Source organism: Leucoraja erinacea, chromosome 34 (genome assembly GCF_028641065.1).
Source record: "Leucoraja erinacea ecotype New England chromosome 34, Leri_hhj_1, whole genome shotgun sequence".
Taxonomy (NCBI): Eukaryota; Metazoa; Chordata; class Chondrichthyes; order Rajiformes; family Rajidae; genus Leucoraja; species Leucoraja erinaceus.
In genome coordinates this window covers 13,383,745-13,405,490 of record NC_073410.1, presented here as the reverse complement: position 1 = coordinate 13,405,490, position 21,746 = coordinate 13,383,745, and the positions used below count along the sequence as shown (strand labels likewise).

General features: G+C 44.0%; 3 protein-coding genes across 7 annotated transcripts in view; 2 read left to right on the top strand and 1 right to left on the bottom strand.

Moving 5' to 3' along the window:
- The window catches only part of hif1an (hypoxia inducible factor 1 subunit alpha inhibitor), a 54,367-nt gene extending 51,695 nt beyond the window's left edge, over positions 1-2,672 (bottom strand). For 3 of the 5 annotated variants that reach the window (XM_055661874.1, XM_055661876.1, XM_055661875.1), the window contains exon 1: positions 2,383-2,671. In XM_055661874.1, coding sequence (XP_055517849.1) covers positions 2,383-2,526 — 144 coding nt within the window. In that variant the 5' untranslated portion in view covers positions 2,527-2,671. Of the gene's footprint in view, positions 1-2,382 lie in introns of all 5 variants that reach the window. The other 2 variants (XM_055661873.1, XM_055661872.1) reach the window with 2 other exon arrangements.
- ndufb8 (NADH:ubiquinone oxidoreductase subunit B8) overlaps positions 1-9,084 on the top strand; it is a 212,145-nt gene extending 203,061 nt beyond the window's left edge. The window contains exons 2-6 of the mRNA XM_055661885.1: positions 3,168-3,324; positions 5,220-5,346; positions 6,765-6,864; positions 7,657-7,812; positions 8,892-9,084. Of these exons, the coding sequence (XP_055517860.1) occupies positions 3,168-3,324; positions 5,220-5,346; positions 6,765-6,864; positions 7,657-7,812; positions 8,892-8,984 (633 nt within the window). The 3' untranslated portion in view covers positions 8,985-9,084. The remainder of the gene's footprint in view (positions 1-3,167; positions 3,325-5,219; positions 5,347-6,764; positions 6,865-7,656; positions 7,813-8,891) is intronic.
- A 4,334-nt stretch (positions 9,085-13,418) lies between these two features.
- The window catches only part of sec31b (SEC31 homolog B, COPII coat complex component), a 62,240-nt gene continuing 53,912 nt past the window's right edge, over positions 13,419-21,746 (top strand). Inside the window, exons 1-4 of the mRNA XM_055661866.1 lie at positions 13,419-13,545; positions 16,427-16,519; positions 18,976-19,099; positions 19,739-19,925. Of these exons, the coding sequence (XP_055517841.1) occupies positions 16,441-16,519; positions 18,976-19,099; positions 19,739-19,925 (390 nt within the window). The 5' untranslated portion in view covers positions 13,419-13,545; positions 16,427-16,440. The remainder of the gene's footprint in view (positions 13,546-16,426; positions 16,520-18,975; positions 19,100-19,738; positions 19,926-21,746) is intronic.

Below are 21,746 nucleotides of genomic sequence, written 5' to 3'. Positions count from 1 at the left end.
CTCCCGCTCTTTCCCATATCCTCTCAAAGAGTACGCATATATTCCTCCTATCGTCTTCTAACCCTGACCTCCTCCCTTGTCACCCTGCTCCTTTCCCCTCCTTCCCACGCCGATCTCAGTCTCCAATTTCCCTTTTATCCCCCATGTCCCCTTTGTCTGAAGAAGGGTTTCGGCCCGAAACGTTGCCTATTTCCTTCGCTCCATAGATGCTGCTGCACCCGCTGAGTTTCTCCAGCATTTTTGTCTACCTCCCCTTTCACCAATATGCCTTCCTCTGGCTTTACATGTCATTTCTCCTCTTCTTGCCTTAACTGATATCCTTTTGTCTCCTTTTTACCTCCATCCTTTGTCACTTACTCCATCCATCTGCCAAACACCCCCCCTCCCCCACCCCCTCACCTACATCCAACTATCTCTTGCCAGACTAGGTTGTCCAAAGAAGGGTCTCGACCCAAAACGTCACCAACTCCTTCGCTCCAGAGATGCTGCCTGTCCCACTGAGTTACTCCAGCATCTGTGTCTATCTTCGGTTTAAACCAGCATCTGCAGTTCCTGCCAGGCTGTGTCCAATCCCAACTTCAATCAGTCTGAAGAAGTGTCCCAACCCGAAATGTCATCTGTCCAATCCCCCCCCCCCCCCCCCCCCCCCCCCCAACTCATGTTGCCTGATCTGCTGAGTTCCTCCAGAACTTTGTGTTCTGAATGTGATTGGTAATTTGATTTGTGGTGTTTGTGTGATCCTATTGCATGTATAACAGCAACACTTGCGAAGTTAACATATGTATCCAAAATTCACTGTTTAAAATTTGATATTGTTTCAGATTAAGTATATAAATGTATTTATTCGGCATCTTTCGTGACCTGAGAAAAGCCCATATCATTTACATCCAATGAAGTGTTTTGCCAATAAAATCAGAAAATGCTGGAACATTCTGCATTACATTTGTAACCCAAAATGTTAACTGCTCCTATTTTCACAGATACTACCGAACCATCAGAGCATTTCCATCATTTTCTATTTCATTTGATTTCCGACCTGATTTTTTTGGGGGGTGGGTGGGGTGGTTTTCAAGTAGTTTGCAGTATTCCCTGTGGTAAGGTAGAAACAAGAACCAGCTGACGTCACATAAATAACATGGATAACTTGCACTGGCAGTGTTAGTCGAAGGATGAATGTTTTCCGAGTCGTGAGGCAGTTGTTTTTTAAATACATGCCAGATCAGGAAGAGTGCTCTGGATATATCACAGCAAGGTTTGGGAACAGCTCCATCCAAGACCACAAGCAATTGCACAGAATCACGGACGCAGCCCAGATCAGCACACAAACCAACCTCCTGGGTCTCGACCCAAAACGTCAGGTATTCCTTCCCTACACAGATGCTGCCTCACCTGCCGAGTTTCCCCAGCATTTTTGTCTACCTTCCCTTCTATTGAAGATGGACATAAAAATGCTGGAGTAACTCAGCGTAACAGGCAGCATCTCTGGATCGAAAGAATGGGTGATGTTTCGGGTCGAGGCCCTTCTCTAGACTGACGCCACCCAACAGTCTCGACTAATTCCTTCTATTTTCGTTGTAATCCAGCATCTGCAGTTCCTTCCTACTCCCTTCGATTGACTCCATTTACACCTCAAGTTGCCTCGGCAAGGCCAAGAGCACAACGAAGGACGAGCCACACTCTAGCCACTCCCTCTTCTCCCCTCTACCATCGGGCAAAAGGAACAGGAGTGTGAAAAACGCACACCTCCAGATTCAAAAACAGTTTCTTCCCGGATGTTATCAACTGAACCATTTTACCCACAACTAGAGAGCAGTCCTGAACTACTATCTACCTCATTAGAGACTCTCGGGCTATCTTTGATCGGACTTCATCTTGCACTAAACGTTATTCACACTATTATGTATCAGTACACCGTGGGTAGCTCGATAGTAATCACGTATTGTCTTTTCCTCTGACTGGAAGCACGCAATAAAAAAGCTTTTCAATATACCTTGGTACACGTGACAATAAATAAACTAAATTAAACTTATCCATCAGGACCGAAGATAGACGCAAAATGCTGGAGTAACTCAGCTGGACAGGCAGCATCTCTGGAGAGAAGGAATGGGTGATGTTTTGGGTCGAGACACTTCTTCACATGAGAGTCAGGGGAGAGGGAAACTTCCCTCAAGAAACGTCACCTATTCCTTCTCTTCAGAGGTGATTTGCTGAGTTTCTCCAGCATTTTGTGTCTATCTTCAGTGTCTTCACCTGCAGTTCCTTCCTACACACTTTCCATTAGGATCGACAGGTCAGCCTTTCCCTTCTCCCTCTCTTCTTCCCTGCTCACCTCTCTCTCCTCCCTCCGTCCCCCAGCCCCCGTGTGGTTTTTGCTTTTGTTACCTCGTTGTCTATCAAGGCATCGACCCGTGGGTCGCTGTGGGACATCCTGGGGATGGCCTTGGTCGCGAAGGTGTAGTTCCTCAGCTGAGCCTCGCTCCATCCCCGGTTGTCTCCGCTCTGCTGCTGCTGCTCCTCCGCCGCCATCACCACCTCCTCCTCCGCCTCCTCGCTGCCGAGTCCCGCTGCACCAGCAAAGAAACGGACGGAGATCCCGAGCAAGAAGGCGGACGGTGCGAACAAGAGGCAGAGCAGCGCCCGATGGAAGGGAAGGGAGGGGAGGGGAGGGAGGGAGATCTCTCGCCGGCGTTGGCGCCGTCCGACCGCAGCGCCCCCACCTGGCCGGTGGACGGCAGCAGCGCTTCCATTGGTCCGGACGACTGCAGTGTCCCCATTGGTCCGGACGACTGCAGTGCCCCCATTGGTCCGGACGACTGCAGTGTCCCCATTGGTCCGGACGACTGCAGTGCCCCCATTGGTCCGGACGATCGCAGCGCCCCCATTGGTCCGGACGACTGCAGTGCCCCCATTGGTCCGGACGACTGCAGTGCCCCCATTGGTCCGGACGATCGCAGCGCCCCCATTGGTCCGGACGACTGCAGTGCCACCATTGGTCCGGACGACTGCAGTGCCACCATTGGTCCAGACGATCGCAGCGCCCCCATCCGACCGGAGGACTGAAGTGCCCCCCCCACGTCGGGCCGGAGGACCGCAGCGCCGACAGCCGCAACGCAACCACCCCGCCATCGCCATCTGGCGGATGGAGGAATCAATCAGCCGCCGGGCTCAACTCCGATCTTGCGCCTGCGCAGGGCAGGTTGCTCGGCGTTGCCTCGGCGCTTGTCCGGGAGGAGATGGCTTCAACCGGCCGTTGGATTCGGGCTCTCACCCGGGGCATTACAAAGAACCTGCAACTAGCTGGGAGCTGCACCTCCGTCCGGGCTGGTGAGAGCTGAGCTTTAACTGGTGTAAGCGACAGTGGGTGGTTTAATGACATCGACCTTGGAGATGTCCGGTGTAAGGCCTGAGGTTCGGCTTCAGGCTCTGTTCAGATGGAAGGTCATCACAGATTGTCCTGCCTTGCCGAGCATAAGCTGCGTTTATTTCAGATACTATGTTCGGGCAAATGGAAGGGACCTCATTTATTATCATTATGAGTGAAAGACTGAAAGCTAAGCTGAGGGCCTGACGAAAGGTCCCAACCCAAAACGTAGCCGATTCATTCCCTTCCCTGATGCTGCCTGAGCCGCTGAGTTATTTCAGCACTTTGTATTTTGCTCAAGATTGCAGCATTACAATGTCTTATGCCTCTAAAATGTTTCTAAGTTCTCATATATCGTGGCAACTCCAATATTGAGAACAGTTTCTTCCAGGATACTCCGGAGAAGGATCGTAGACACAAGGAAATGCAGATACTGGTTTACAGAAAAAATGACACAAAATGCTGGAGTAACTTAGCAGGCCAGACAGCATCTCTGGAACATATGAACAGGTCACATTTTAGGTCGGGGCCTTGCTCTGGTCTAAAGAGGAGTCCTGACCTGAAACGTCACTTGTGTATGTTCTCCAGAGATGCTGCTTGACCCGTTGAATTACGCCAGCACTTTGTGTCTTTTTGGGGTGGCACTTTGTGTCTTTTTGGGGTGGTGAGGGTTATTTTGGTTCGTTTTTCAAAGATCCCATGATTTCCATGATCTTGGATGATCAGCTATGGTCATATTGAATTGTGCTGTTGGCTCGAAGGGCCGAATGGCCTACTCCTGCACCTATTTTTCTATGTAGCTTATTTATCAACAACAACAGCACTGCCTTTGTCAACAGGTCTGCTGATCATGCTGAGTTGATCCGAAGTGAGCTACACGTTCACCAGGTGATGAGCCAAAGTGAATTAATGCAGAATAAAAATTGAGACAGTCAATGTCACGTTGCTAGTTAATGATGAATAGATTTAGAGAGGGTCTGAAGGATATGGAGAGTTTCACATAGACCAAGAATTCTGCAGATGGGATAAAGAATCTATAGGATGAAGACCTTTTTCCCCAAAAAATGGAAATAGAAACAAAGGCAGTAGTAATAAAGAAACACCAATTACAGTAATTTGGAACGAACATGTTTAATTTTCATTTGCTACATTATGTTAAATGATTTCATAAGTTATAGGAGCAGAATTAGGTTATTCGGCCCATCAATCTACTCCGCCATTCCATCATGGCTGATCTATATTTCCCTCTTAACCCCATTCTCCTGCCTTCTCCTTATAACCCCATCACCCGTACTAATCAAGAATCTGCCAATCTCCACCTTAAAAATATCCATTGACCTGGCCTCCACAGCCTTCTGTGCCACTGAATTCTGCAGGTTCACTACCCTTTGACTAAAGACATTCCTCCTCATCTCCCTTCTAAAGTGTTTATAAATGTGAGAAAGTTCCTGTTTTTGATAATACTGGGATGCAGGCCTGCTGCGAATGTCTGATTAAAATGAACATTTTGCGATTTGTCACTTGTTCTCGTGTGTATGACCATAAAATTAAGTCTACAGAGTTGTGATGTGGGCAATTATTGCCAATTGGAACAAACTGTCTCAAAAGTCCTTTGCACAATGATGACAGGGGTGCAGGGATGCTCTGGCACCAGTAGTTCTTGATTATCCAAGATTCTATTTTCTTCTTTGGTTCCTCCATACTAGCTTCCTCCTATTAATGGTTCCCTGAGCCCGAGGCTTCCTGCTTCCAGCTTCTCATCACGTACTTCCAAATTGACATGGGGAAAACCATTAAAAAGAATTAAGTGAAATGTTAACCAAATCTTTTTCATTTGCATTTTGGTTTTGTTTCACAGCCTCTGGCCTTTCCAAGGACATGCTGCCAGGTCCATATCCCAGGACACCGGAGGAACGAGCATTAGCAGCAAAGAAATACAACATGAGAGTGGAGGATTATGAGCCATATCCGGATGATGGAATGGGGTGAGATTCTTTCTGAATAATATTGTGTACTAGAAAATAGGACATTTACAAGTTATCCTGGTATCTTTTAAGTGAAGAGGGTCTGATGTAGCCATTGAGATGGCTTCTGCAGGTCAAATTCATTTTTAAGCATTTAGATTGCAAGAGAGTGAGAAATAGTCATGTTGGCGATTAGGCTCACGGTGCCGACTCTACCATTCAATGTATATGGTTGATCTATTACTTCTGTGCCACTTTCCTGTACTAATCTGACATCCCTTAATTTGTTCATACCCAAATATATCTTGATCGCTGTATTAAATGCACTCAGAACTGAGCCTCCAGTCCCTCTTGGTTAGAGAATTCCAAAGATTCACTCTACTCTGGGAGAAATATATTTTCTCTTCTCTGTCCAGAATGATGGACATCTTATTATGAGCTGCATCATGCAACTAAACAACTGGAAATACAATCTCTGTTTAACACCTTAACAATTTTGTTGTTTTCAATGAGATCACCTCTCATTCTTCTGAACTCGAGTAAACATCACTGTACTTGAATTCTATTCATAGGGCAAACGCACTGTCCCTAGAATCAATCTCATAGTCATACAGCACAGAAACAGGCCCTTCAGCACACCATGTCCATGCCGACCATCAAGTACCACGTTATCATTGTTTGAAATCTAGCCCACTTATGGTTGTGTCACCTGCAAATTTGTAGTTGGAGTTAGGCACAAAGAATTCGGCCGCGAATGTAAAGAGAGGAGTGTAAGAGGATGAAGACGTAACCTTGCCGGGTTTCGGAGTTGAGAATTATTGAGTTGGATGTTTTGTCACATACTCTTACTGATTGTGGTCAGTGGGCAAGAGGCCATGAATGCAGTTGCGGAGGTAGGGGAGGCTGGTGAGCCTTAGATCCAGGAGTTTGGAAATGGAAATAAGGGACGCAAAGATCTGGAGTAACTCAGTGGTCAGGCAACACATCTCTGGAGAACATGGAAAGATGACATTTCGGGTCAGGACCCTTCATCAGAGTCTGAACAAAGGTCCCAACCTAAAACATCATCTATCCATGTTCTCTGGAGATGCTGCCTGACCCACTGAGTTATTCCAGCACTGTGTTCTTTTGTGTGAACCTGCCTTTGAAGTTCCTTGTTTCTACAGGTTGGAGGTGAGTTTGGTTGGAATTTTGTTGTTGAAGGCCGAACTATAGTGAATACACGGGAGTTTGACGAAGGTGCCCTGGTTATCCAGAAGTTCAATGGATGAGCTATTCAATGTTTTGTGAACTATTCAATGTTTTCTTAAGGGACTGCTATTAATTTTTTTCCTTCAATGTTATAACTTACAATGGGTGTGTAACCGCCTGAGGTAACTAATGAAGATCCAGACAAGAATCCCAAAAGTAAAACTGAAAATTTATTTTCCCCTTAATAGATTTGGTGACTACCCAAAGCTACCGGACAAGTCACAGCAGGAGCGAGATCCATGGTATTCTTGGGATGAACCTGACCTGCGAAGAAATTATGGTGAACCGGTAAGTAGCAAGAAATGTGAAGCAGCAGTCCAGATTCTCAATAACATTTTGAATTTCTGGAAACTCTCCAGCTTTGCTCCGCTTTCCTACAAAATATGTTCTAGTGAATTTCATTTTTCCTCTCTGTGCAGTTCATAGTGAATCTTAATTTGGCTCATTGTTAGCAAGTTGTAATTTATAGTTGAATGCTAATTATGAGTGTGAAGATGTTTGCTAAGTTTCATCTCATATCTGACACTGAAATCCAAGGAGGGATCTTTCTTCCTCGTGATGTAGCTAGTTGAACATCCAAGAATATGCATTTATCTATTGAGTCAGTGTCAAGTTTATCAAGTCAAGTTTATTCGTCACATACACATACGAGATGTGCAGTGAAATGAAAAGAAATGCAAAGTGGAGAAGCCAAAAAGCTTCTAACCTTTTAATTTCATCGATGAAACATATTGTACATGTTGTTCAGGAGGAAGGAAAACAGTGTTTATATTTAGTAAGCACTATTGCCTTTGAGATATCTACATGCTCATTATCTGTACTTTTGGAGGTATATGAATATCTAATACACATGCTAAAGAACTGATGAAGAAACTTTGTTTGCCCAGTGCACTGAGTGATATCAATAATTAAGCCAAAAGGTATACCAAGTTTAGACAGAACCTTCCATTTTCTTCTGTCTATTCAAACTAAACTGTACTTATGGCTTCAACTGTAATATGTATCCATCGGATCATGCTTTTAAGAAATATTTTGATTTTGTGTTCTGCTTAAAATATTTCTCCTGTTTGCTTTTTCCAGATGCATTGGGATTTTGATATGTTCATTCGTAATCGAGTTGATACCTCCCCAAGCCCCGTGGACTGGAATACTATGGTTAAGCACTTTTGCGGCTTTCTAGGATTTATGCTCATCATGTTCTACGTTGGAGAAATATTTCCCTCCTACCAGCCAGTGGTAAGCTTTTGCTATGTTAATGCCTATTTAATCTCTCATTTATAGTCAAATGTTGTCATCTTGTGAACACCGCTCAAGTGCAATGATAGGATATGAAAGGCTGAGGTGGAGAAAACCAAAATGTCTCTAATTTTCTGGGACAGGGAAGTGGGTCAAAAACCAGAGGAATAAATTATCTGGTTTACTGGGTGGAAAATGAGACATGAGGTGGACTGTGTGGAAAATGAGACCTTTTTTCTCCAGTATCTGGAATTCGCTACCTGAAATAGTTTTAGAGAAAGGAAGTTCTATCAAGTTTAAAGAATGTTTGGATATATATTCAGAAAGCTGTGCACAAAATGCACAAAACTCTGCAAGGTGCATTTAGGTTAGGCAGTTCTTTGTGGATCTGTACAGATGTAATCAGCTGATTGGCAACATTGTATGTCATAAGTTTTTTTTTTCATTTCTTTGGAAAGTTGTGAGGACAACAGAAAGACATAAAGGTCTGTACAATGGTGAAAGGTGAGATTGATAATCAAAAAAAAAAGTTAATTCAAAGCAAAGTAAGTGGTAAAGGAAATAAATAAAAATAACTGGATCAATACCACATGTGATTTTTTTTTCTATTACAAATCTCAAATTGTGGAGTACAGAGGCAAATAAATAAATGATGGGTCTTTGTCCCAAATGTTATGGAGGGCACTGTAGCTGTATGCTGACAAAGTGTATAATCAAAAATTGAGATGCTCTGTTTAGGTTTATTAGAAATAACAAAGCTGAGGACAGAGAGGTTACAGTTGGTGGAAAATTAAAATAATCATGGGACTATGTTGTGAGCAGAGAATATGAATCCCATTGGAAAATAGAAGTTCACCAGAGAAGTTATTTTGTGATCCTGATGCGCAAGGATGGAAAAAGTGATGGTATTCTTTGGTTGCTCGAGAAGGGAAGATGGCTTTGGGAGTGATTGAAATCTGTCGCCTCGGAGCAGTCTCTTCACAGTGCTGAAGGGGAATAATTTGAACATTTGATAGCAATGCAAGAACATTTACAATATAATAATTGCAAATTGTAATGATGACAACATTTCCTTTCAGGCTCCTAAACAATATCCTTACAACAATCTTTACCTGGAGAATGGAGGTTCGCCTGATGAAGAACCACCCAAAGTGCACAACTATGTTATATGATTATATTTCTGTGGCAGATTACAGGGTATGTGTACAATTATGTGTACAATGAATAATGGACTAAAGAACATTAATAAAATTACCATCATATTTATGAAAATTATATTCCAATTACTTTGGAGGATGACTCCAGTGGCCATTGTGGAACAGATTTAACATGTACAGAAGGAACTAATCCATAACATGGGTTGTTCCGTTGCTTTTCACACAAACTACTATTTGCTATGAGTTAGAACTGTCAGAGCTGATTTTGTTGTGGTTGCATTCTGTTTTTGTGGTATTGCCTTTCTGTTCAGTTGGGCCATATCCATCCATCTCAGCCTTTAATATACACAAAGATCCTGTCCCTACAGTGTTGTGTGACATAGAATTCTGAAAACTCACACCCCTCAGAAAATAAATTCTTTCTCATCTCAGTCATAAATGGGATCCCCATTTTGAGAACTTATCCTCCAGTTTTGGACTGTCTTGGAAGACCAAACATCCACAGCTTTTACTTTGCCCAGACCATTAAAAAAATCTTACGTTTCATTGAGATTGCCTCTCATTATTTACTCACCACAAAGAAGAATCTCTACTTCTCTAAATTTGTTTAGCCTTATCTCGTAGAACGATTATTCCATACTTAGGATCATCTGAGTGCACCTTCTCTGAAATGCCGCTAATGAAATAAAATCTTTCTTTAAATAGGGAACTAAAATTGTTCACATACTCTAAATGTGGACAAACTCATGCCATTTACATCTAGGACTTCCCAACTTTTATGTTCCAACTCCCTTGCCAACAATAGACAATACCCCATTCCTGCCTTCTCCCCATATCCCCTGACTCCACTATATTTGTAAGAGCCCTATCTAGCTCTCTCTTGAAAGCATCCAGAGAACCTGCCTCCACCGCCCTCTGAGGCAGAGAATTCCACGGACTCGCCACTCTCTGTGAGAAAAAGTGTTTCCTCGTCTCCGTTCTAAATGGCTTACTCCTTATTCTTAAACTGTGGCCCCTGGTTCTGGACTCCCCCAACATCGGGAACATGTTTCCTGCCTCTAGCGTGTCCAAGCCCTTAACAAAATAAGGGGCAACATTCCATTAGCCTTTCCTATTATTACGCTTGTTTACTCATTTTCAGTATTTTATGCAAAAGGACCCCCAACTCCTGTTGTGCTGCAGCTTTCTGCATTTTTATAGCTATATTTATTTGCTTCCAAAATAAACAATGTCATGTTTTCCCACATTATTTTCCAAATGCCAACTTTTTGTGCAAGGCATTTTCATTTAACTTATTAATATCTCTGGAGGTTGATAATATCCTCCTCTCAACTTACTATCCCACCAACCTATTTTTGTATTGTTCAAAAATGTGGGTTTTGTACATCTGGCTTCCTTCTAAATCGTGATTATGTTTGGTTAACAGTTGCAATCCCAACACTTACAGGTTATCAAGTTACAATGTATCCAAGGATTCCCCATTTCAGAATTTGTACCTTGAGTTACTACCAAGTCTGTTTGTTTGGTCCTGTTTTCTTAGGGGCACAGTCGTCGTCCAGATTTTAAGTGTATCTGAAAGGAGAATGTTGTACATACTCTGCAGGTCAGGCAATATCTGGAATAAAATAAATAGTATTACAGTATAATTATCTTTTATCTGTAATAGCCACCTCTAATACAAACTGGAAAGAATCATTGTCTGAAAATGGTGAATTCAAAAGCTGTAGCTGAGGGTTACACCGTGCCAGCTGGAACATGAGATGCTGTTCTTCAAATTTCTATTAAGTTTTGTTGCAACAGTGCAAGAGGTCAAAGATTAATGACAGAAAAATGGAAGATTAGCACCACCCTTGCATTCTGAACACATTTTGCAAAGCAGTCACTTTTGTTTCTCAAGTGTATTCTATTGTGAACACTACGTGCAGTACACTAAATCAAAAGAAGTACAAGTGAATCACTGTTTCACCTGGAAGGAGTGTTTTGTGATAAGTGGAAATGGTGAATCTTCTGATTTTGAAATGAAAAAGTGGCAAGAGCATAGACGGATTAGGGTGCTTTGATTGTAATGATGATTAACATTTTCGAGATTCTGGAGAGATCCCAGAAGATTGAAAAGTAGCACATGTAATGCCACAATTCAAGTAAAGAGGGAGACAGAAAGCAGGAAACGACAGTGAGTTTGCGTGACTGTCATTATAAAATGCAATAGGAAGTAATAACAGTTTCCAAGCTTAAATAGAGTTAAAAAATTTAGTAAAATCACAAGCAGTCTCAACATTTTTTTTTGTTTGACAAATTTGTTGGAGTTCTTTGAGGATTTATTGGTCCTCCGCGGGTTAAGAGCACCCGACTGATGGATACCCAATATATACCATTCTTTAGTCAGAGGGTAGTGAATCTGTGGAATTCTTTGCCACCAAAGGTTGTGGAGGCCACGTCAATTGATATTTTTTAAGGCAGAGATAGATACATTCTTGATTTGTACAGGTGTCGGGGGTTATGGGGAGAATGGGGTTAGGAGGGAGAGATAGATCAGCCTGATTGAAATGCGGAGTAGACTTGATGGGCTGAATGGTCAAATTCTGCTCCTATCACATGACCTTGCGAGTTTGGGTAAGCATGGGGGAGGGATTTACCAGATGCTACAGAGCTGCAGACATCTGCTGGGTGGGTACGGGGAATTTCCGCGAGCCTTCTCTCCCCACACCCAAACTTTTTTGTGTTGTTTCTATAACTACCTCCTTAACGAGGAATTTTATTACTGAAACAGATGGCCGCAGCGGTGGATGGAGGAAATCAATGGTGCTGGTGAGTGGGCTGTGATCTTGCCCCCGTGCCCTCGGAAACACTCTGGGTGTTCCGAGTTCGGCTCTGGGAAATGCTTCAGGGCGCAGATGCTGAGCGCTGGCCTTGTGAGCCATGATCATTTACCATATTAATTATTTCAACTCCATCTAGTAACAAATCCACCACGCATGGGGTTTGCAGGTTGATGTCTGCATCGCGGTGTTAGTGGAGTGGTCCGCTGGAAGCCTGCAGCAGTCTTGGGCACAATTAGATTGGGCCCTGCTCCAAGTGACTGAATGCGCTGATCAAATGCAGCCTGCAGTGGCATGGAGAGGCGGAGCTGCGGTGAAGGACATCAACACATTGCCTGGCCAACCCTGCAGCCTGGACAATGAACCTTTATGGCCAATGTAAGACTCCCAATTTTTTAACAACTTTGCACTTGAATGGCACAAGATGGTGCCAGAAACGTGGCGACTCTTACATGCTGTCTCAGTGTAATCTATTATTCCCACACTCTTATATTTGGCACTCTTTCTAACAAAAGATCTTCAAACTAAAATGTTGTTTCTCTGCAGATGCTGCATGATCTAGTGAGTATTGACAACATTTTATCTTTCCCATGTCGAGTTGTTTATTGTCACATACATAAGAATGGTGAGGTACAGGTGCAAAGAAAATCTTGCTTGTAAAAGCATCACATACACACACAAATGTGAATCACATACACATTCTGTATTACAGTAAAGACAAAAAGAATGTGCAATAAAAAAAACATGATAGGAGTGCAAACCACAATTAGTAAACAAGTCAATGGTAGTGCAAGAGAAGGTCCTTTGCTGAGGTAGGATTTGGGCTGAGCAAATCGATTCAAGAACCTGATGGTGAAAGGAAGTAGCTGTTCTTGAACCTGTTGGCTTGGGACTTCGGTCTTCTGAATTACCTGCCTGATGGTAGCAGCGATAGGAATACTGAAGATCCTTGATGACAGATGCCTGTTGAAGCAGTGTTTCGTGTACATTTATTTCCTTCCTGTAAATAGCTTGCTTGCTTTCAGATTGGATGGGTGGGAAGATACATACATTATTTGTTTGGTGAAACGTTGCCACGGGTATTTTGACCACCACTGCCGGGAACCTTCACCAAGATGGCAAACTCAGGACCTCCTCCCCTATATGGCAACGCAAGGTGTCTTTCACCAAGATGGCGACCGCAGGACTCCTTCCCCAATATGGCGACCCCAGTGTTCCCCAAAGACACTAGAGGAGCTCCTCTAGTATCTTTGGTGTTCCCTTCCCAAGATGATAACCCCATGACTACTTCACCAAGATGGCCATCCTAGGGATGCTTCCCCAAGATGCAACCCCAGGATCCTTCACCAAGATGGCCATTCTAGGGATCTTTCCCCATGATGCAACCCCAGGGATCCTTCACCAAGATGGCCACCGTAGGGATCTTTCCCCAAGATGCAACCCCAGGATCCTTCACCAAGATGGCCATTCTAGGGATCTTTCCCCATGATGCAACCCCAGGGATCCTTCACCAAGATGGCCACCGTAGGGATCTTTCCTCAAGATGCAACCCCATGGATCCTTCACCAAGATGGCTACCATATGGATCCTTCCCCATGATGCAACCTTGGGGCTCGTTCACCAAGATGTCGACGGCAGAGGCCGGCCCACCGGTCACGTGCGCGCGCCGGAGCGGAGGCTGCGCGCCGGCGCACTTGCCACGTCGCGGCGGCAGCGGGCGGGCGGGCAGGTCGTGGATCTCCGTCAGCGTCCCCACGGTAAGCGGCAACCGTCGCGATGGCGGCAGAGGGGCCGGGCCGTGCCCCGGTCTGCCCGCCCGCCCGCCGCGCTGCGTGGTCGCTGCGAACCGGGGGTGCGCGGCTGGGGCAGGGGGCTGTTGGCCTGCATCCCTCCGCAGGCCCCGCGGCTGCTGTGTGACAGCACGGAGAGCTTGAGGGAGGGCTTGTCACCTTAGCCGTGATTCGTGTGCACCACCACCCACTCCCCCTCCTCCCCCACTTCACCACCCACTCACCCTCCTTCCCACCCTTCACCCTCCCTCCCCACCCCCCCCACTTCACCCCTCCCCCACTTCACCCCCTCTTCCACTTCCCCCTCCCCCCCTCCCCCACTTCACCCCCTCCCCCACTTCACCACCCTCCCCCACTTCACCCCTCCCCCACTTCACCACCCTCCCCCACTTCACCACCTCCCCCACTTCACCCTCCCCCCACTCACCCCACCCCCCCACTTCCCACCTCCCCCCTTCCCCTACCCCCCCCCACCACCCTCCCCCACTTCACCACCCTCCCCCACTTCACCCCTCTCCCCCACTTCACCACCCTCCCCCACTTCACACCCCTCCCCCACTTCACCCCCCCCCCCCCACTTCACCACCCTCCCCCCCTTCACCCCCCCCCCCCACCCACCCCCTCCACCACTTCACCACCCCCTTCACCACCCTCCCCCACTTCACCTCCCCCCACTTCACCACCCACCCCCCCCACCCCCACTTCACCCCTCCCCCACTTCACCCACCCCTCCCCCACTTCAACCCTCCCCCACTTCACCACCCTCCCCCACTCACCCCCCCATCCCGACCCTACCCTTCCCCTATCTCCCCAGCTACCCTCACGTTCCTCACCCTCCTCCGCCTGTTCCACTCTACCCAACACCCACCCCCCCCCCCCCCCAGTTCCACACCACCATCCCCCCACCCTCCCTCACATCCCCCTTCACAAATCCTCACCTCCTCCTCCCAGTCCCGCACTCATAGTTACCCCTGAGCTCCCCTCTCAAACCTCACATCCCCTCCTGTCCCTCCCTCTATCCACCCTGTTCGCTCTATCCCGTCCCGGTCTATGCTGTCCCGGCACCACCCCGCCCCCATCCAGTCCCAGTACCCACCCCGTCCCAAGCCATCCATCCCAGCAACCCCTCATCCCGTCCCATCCCATCCTATCCTGGAACCTCATCCGTTCCTGTCCTGTACAATCACCCTCCCCCATTCCATCTTGTAATTCCCACTCTCGTAGTCTCGGACAACATCCAGCCCCTGTTCCAGGACCCCCCCCCCCGTCCCCATTCTAGGACCCCCCCCCCCCCCCCCCCCCCGTCCCATTCTAGGACCCCTCCTATTCCATCCCATCCTGTTGCTCCCTCCCCCATTCTATAATCTATAAACGTTCACTTCTTTGGGATATGGGAGTTAACCGGAGCACCTGGAGGTAACCCACTTGGTCAGAGGGAGAACATGCAAACTAAACACAGACAGCACCCTAGGTCACAATCCAACGCAGATCTCTGGTGCTGTGAGACAGCAGCTCAATCAGCTTCACCACTGTGTCGTTGACTTACTGTTTTATATACAGACGTTCTCCACAATTTGAGATTTGTAATATAAAAAAATCACGTGGATACAGTGCACATTGTCAGATTTTCATAAAGGCCATTTTTATACATTTGGTTTCACCATGTAGAAATCACAGCAGTGTTTATACATAGTCAGGGCACCATAATGTTTTGGACACAGCAATGTCATGTAAATGATAGTAGTCATATTTAGTATTTTGTTGCATATCCTTTGCATGCAATGACTGCTTGAAGTCACCAGTTGCACGGCTTCTTCTCTGGTGATGCTCTGCCAGGCCTGTATTGCCGCCATCTTTAGCTTATGCTTGTTTTGGGGGCTAGTTCCCTTCAGTTTTCTCTTCAGCATATAAAAGGCATGCTCATTTGGGTTCAGATCGGGTGATTGACTTGGCCACTCAAGAATTGACCAATTTTTAGCTTTGGAAAACCCCTTCATTGCTTAAGATAAATGTTTGGGATCATTGTCTTGCTGTAGAATGAACCGCCGGCCAATGAGGTTTGAAGCATTTGTTTGAACTTGAGCAGATAGGATGTGTCTATACCCTTCAGAATTCATTATGCTACCACCATCAGAGGCTTGTTCTCTTGTTCTTTTTTTCTGATGGAATATTATTAATCTGAAACATTAACTTTCAACAAGTGTAAACTGATCCTTCTAGCAGTTTGTGGCCAGCTGATTTCAAAGTTTTTTTATAGAAATTTATTTATGGGTCTCGGTGTCCACTTATTTGAGAATCTATGTTTAGTTTAGTTTGGAGATACAGCACAGAAACAGACCCTTCGACCCACCGAGTCCGCACCGACCAGCGATGCCCGCACACTAACACTATCCTACCCACACTCGGGACAACTTACAATTTTACCAAGCCATTAGCCTACATACCTGTATGTCTTTGGAGTGGGAGGAAACTAGAGTGCCCGGAGAAAATCCATGCAGGTCATGGGGAGAAAGTACAAACTCCATACAGACAGCACCCATAGTCAGGAGCGAACCGGGGTCACTGATGCTGTAAGTCTGCAGCTCCACTGCTGCGCCACTGTGCCGCTCAGTATCTTTGTATAAATGATTCACTAGACCTTGCCCATTGTAACACAGTGATGCAAAAGCTGCTAACAAATCTGACGAATGTTTACATCTTAAACTCATTCTTCAAAATTTAACATCGGGATATAGTGTTACAAAGATCAATAGGAGGTCTAGCAACATCAGCTGCTCAAGGTGGATAACCTTAAAGAGAACATCTTGATCCATTATCAGTTTGTCATGATCACTGATTTTGTTTTCAGGTTAATTAGTTAAGATGAAACTGAAAGAGATTGAGAGGACAGCAGTACAATCCTGGAGTCCAGCTTCACATCATCCCCTTTATTTGGCCACAGGTAACTGCAAAAGATCCTTCATATCATTGAAGTCTCCTACAATGTAATATTCTGATCAATTGTTTCCACTTTAGAATTGGTGCTATACGTATAAACAATTTTGCTAATATTGAGGCAAAGTCATTACATGCTTTTAGTATAGATTTTGGTTAAATGTATTTTTTTGAAAAGTTGTAGGCATGTGTATTTACAAATGTGCATTTCAGTAATAGAAATGTGTTGGTTCTGGAGAAAGCAGTTTTTCATTTTAATTATTTAGCATTAGTTATATATTTAAAAAATCAAGATACAATCTTTCTGCTTTCTCCAAAAGCGACTGAACCTCAATATCGAGTAAATATTACTACTGCATCATTAATTCTTTAAGCGTATTTTTATGATATAAAAGTAATTTGTGCGTTGAATAATCTTGGATAACTTGATTAACCATTAGTGCAGAAATCCATGTACATAGTTCTATGAGAGCACTGGCAAACCATAGCATGCATTGAACTACTGGCTGCCCATAATCCAATGGATTACTTGACCAAATAAAGGTTTTGGTCAGTGTCCATTTTCAAAAGTGTTATCTAAGAGTTCACTGATTATTTTTTTTTAGGTCTATAGCAGAATCTCTCCTTGTTGAAGTAAGCTATATCAGGGCATATTTGACAGATTGGAATTTCACTTATTATTAAAAGATAAAAAAGAGCAAATGTGGATTTAAATGGTGGCTTTCTCTGAGCACTTTACATTTAATATTCTTGATTATCTATTTAGTACTTTGTGAATTGCTGTCATTGTAATGTTGTGAACTCAGCAGCCAGTTTCTTCAGAAGGAGGTCTCGCCCATAACAATTAAGTAAAATGGCTTGGAAACTGGTTTATGTTGATGGTACAAAGATAAATATGAGCATAGTGAATCTGAAGACGTTGTCTGCTCTTCGAGTTGTGCAATTATATTGTACACCTGAGAAGCCAGTTTGGGTATTGATTCAATAATTCAAAGCTAACTTTTTGTATAGTTTAGTTTAGAGATACAGTGTGGGCACAGGCTCTTTGGTCCACTGAATCCACATGTACCAACAATCACCCGTACACTAATTCTATCCTGCACGCTAGGGACAATTTACAGAAGCCAATTAACCTACAAACCTGCTCATCTTTGGAATGTGGGAGCAAACTAGACCAGGCAGAGAAAACCCACGCGGTCACAGGGAGAACATGCAATCTCTGTACACACAACACCTGTAGTCACGGTTGAACCCAGGTGTCTGGCGCTGCAAGGCAGCAACTCTACCGCTGCACCGCTATGCAAATTGTATTTTGCATAGTACCTTCAACACAGTAAAACAACCTGACATACTTTAAGGGAGAGTTATTAAATAAAATGTGATATAATCTCACCTGAAAAACAGCAGCTTTGATAGCACAACACTCCGTTTGATATATACCGAATAGCTTGATAATCTCTTGTCTCTGGAGTGGATCCCATATTGTTTATCCTGACTAATGTGGCAATTATAATGGTGGCAGTGTTACATAACCTATCCTCATCCAGCAGCACACTTTTATGCTTCCAGTCCAACATCATTTTTGGCCCAGCTATTGTGACATAGAAAAACACAAAATGCTAGAGTAACTTAGTGGGTCAGGCAGCTGAGATTACTAACCTTCAGATTATTGGAAGGTCCAGACATGAATTGTCACCTGTCCATATACTCTAGTGTTGCTACCTGTCCCGCTGAGTTACTTCAGCACTTTGTATCTTTTTTTGTAAACCAGCATCTGCAGTTCTTTGTTTCTCTGTTCTGAACCAGGGCATACAATTCAAGATTGGTGAGTATTGCTTTATGCACACAATTCAGCACCTGGCAGCACAGCTTAATACATCCTACACGTTAACAGGGCTTTCAGAAAATGTGGTTGGTTGGTTGATGTTCTTCTAGGCGACTTTAGTACACTGAATTTAAAACAAAGTGTCTTGGCACATTCTGATGCTGTGAAAAGCACAGTGTAACTGGAGACATAAGAGACTGCAGATGCTGGAATCTTGAGCGAAAACAAAGTGCTGAAGGAACTCAGCAGGTCAGGCATCACTTGTGGAGGGAAATGGACATGAAATTGGGACTCTTCAACTTGAGAAGCCAGTGTTGGTTCAATAACCTGAAACGTTCTGATCAGAAACATCATCTGTCCATTTCTCTCTACAGTTGAGATTACTCAGTTTACCAGCTGAGTTCCAACAGTGCTTTGTGTTTTACGCTATACAGCCGGAGTTCTTTACTCTTTTTCTTGCCTGTAGATGTTATACTTCCAACTACTTATTGGTCAAGCAATGGTCATGGATCAATGGATAAGTTTATTTGAAAATTAGAACAAATAATTAAATAGCTTAACATGTTGCTGCACATGAATTGCTTAAATCTATCAATTATTATTGGAATGAAGTTCCATTATCATCCTTTGCACTATAGGTACCTCAGCACAACAGTTGGATGCTACCTTCAGCACAAATGCAGCATTAGAGATCTATGAGATAGACTTTTCAGACCCATCGTTGGATGTAAAGTTGCGGGGCTCTCTACCTGCCACCACCAGGTAAGTGTGTAGCATACATACGTAGGAAGGAACTGCAGATGCTGGTTTACACCAAAGATAGACACAAAATGCTGGGGTAACTGATCGGGACAGGCAGCATCTCTGGAAAGAAGGAAAGGGTGATGTTTTGGGTCGAGACCCTTCGTCAGACATACATATCCTAAAGTAGCAATAATAAAATCCACAATTTACAAAAGAGAATTTGTGGGCAAATGAAGGGAGACAAAAATGCTGGAGAAACTCAGCGGGTGAGGCAGCATCTATGGAGCAAAGGAAATGGGCAACGTTTCGGATCGAGACCCTTCTTCAGAAATGATATTTGTTTGCAGTGTAACTTGGCTATTTAAAAATATTTGTTATAATTTTACTGTTGGACAACATTCCTTACACTGAAGTCTCTTCTCATAAAAGCTAGATGTTCTTTTCGCAATAAAAATTGGTGGGTGGTATTGCAGATTGGAGGAACTCTCATTGTGTTGTGTAGTTGGGACAACATAACAAAGGAGAACCACCAGCATTATTTTATGCATTACCACAAGTAGGAAAAGTGTCAGGTTGAATAATATGATGATCAACACGGTTTACGAGTAGATGTTTCGGGGAGGAAAAGAAAGAAATCTTGTGTGGTAAATGTTACAGATTTCACAAACTTATCTGGAGCGACCATGGTGCAAGTTCTGATGGAGTCATTGCGGCTGGAGGGGATACTGGGACCATCACACTTTATAGCGCAGAACAGATCCTTGCAGCTGGAAAAGATCCCATCATCGGCCAGAGTGAGAAGCATGGGGGCCCAGTCCGAGGGTTGGATTTTAACCCCTTTCAGGTACTGAATCTATTGTCTTGCTTACAGTTAAAAGTAGCAGTGAACTGCATAGTATTACCTTCCTTATACGTTAAAAAAATGGTTTGATTTTGTCATATGCAAAAAATATATTTACATGTTTGTAGGCTTTACTCTATAGCAGGTTTGTGCAATATTTATTTATTACAAATTAAAATCACAAAAGTAAGCTGTAAAGAAAGGTGGACCTCTAAGATCCAAAGGTTTGAGTTTGGTTTTGAAATAGGCTGAATGACTCTTTTATTAGGAAAGTAATAGCCAATTGTAAAAAGTACAAAATTGGTAGATTCTTCACAAATTGGTAGATTTCTCCCCCTGCACTTAAGAATGGATAGTAATTGAAATGGCATGTTATTAATAATAACTGTTATTATTAATAACTACAGTTGTTATTAATAACTACTCGTTATTATGGACCTCTTTTTGGGGGGTTATAGCAGACTGCCCCTTTAAGAACACAGACTTACATTTTGGGGGCTTTTGAAATTGACAAGGCATGGAAATTGGCAAGGCATTGCTTGGATTGGCACTTTTAAACAATAACAAACAGCCTTTAGTATTTTTACCAGTAACAATCTATGTTTAGCTATTAAAAAGAACCTTGTACACTTCACATGTTAGTGGCTTTCGAAGGAAAAACAGTTAACGTTAAAGATCAATATCTTTTCACCCTGAACTTCGGGTGGGCAATTAGTGATGGGAATCTCACGGAGCGGGACAAGGTTTCCTCACTCCGCTATCCCAATGCCCCCTGACTTCCCGTTTTGCTCCCAATCTCTGAATGCAGGAGTCAACAGCAGGGGCAATGATTATCGTCAGTCCCCAGTGGTGCCGGGTGGCCTTGGGCTGCTGCTCTCTGTGTGATGAGGGAGGTCTCACTGGCTCTCAATGACAGGGCTCCAGCATTCTGACCCTATGCTCGGGCAGTGTTGGCAATGGGGGGGAACCCTTACATGGTTATAGCAGACAATTGGCAATAACGGACACCATTCTCCTTGCTCTGGTCTATATTGATGCTTTATTTTTAAACAGCCAAGTAGTTTGTGGGAAATGTGACATAACTTAATTTGTTTTTATGGTATCTATATAAAAATCTGCTCGAGTAGTTCCAACCTGTACAGAATGTTCTTGCATTATATCTTTTGATATGACCTCGTAAATCCTCCAGGCAACTATATATTGAGATTTGGCATTTTTTGTTCAACTCTGCTATAGCAACATAATAGAATGCTGAGTAGCAAGTTTGTCTTGGTGTGTAGCAAAGTTGAGATGTGGCTTTCAAGATGTTCAGTTGCTGAAAGGAAATTTGTTATTTTAATAAACAGCATCAGGGTTTTCAAGTTGAGTCAAGTCAATTTTTTTGTTATATATGCACACGTACGATGAGATGCAAGTACAATGAAAATCTTGCTTGCAGCAGCATCACATCATGTAGACTCAAACAACACAGAACCATTTTATAAAGAAATTGTACATCATTTACACAAATCTACACACTGAAAATAAAAAAAAACTGCAGAAAAAAAGACATTCGTGCAAAATTGCATACTTACGAAACATCGTAGTTTTCTTGCCAGGGTAGGATTAGCGTTGTGCAGGTTGGATCAAGAACATAATGGTTTTGAGAGACGGGAAAGTCTGTGGTGTAATTATCTATGCCAAATCTGGGATGATCAGGTTTTTCAGGTTGGTTGGTGTTTCTGCAAAATGACATGACTTTAACATTGATATGGGTGATACAGTTTGATGAATTCAGCAAACAAATTGGTTGAAAAATAAGCATTACAAAGATCTGACCAACAA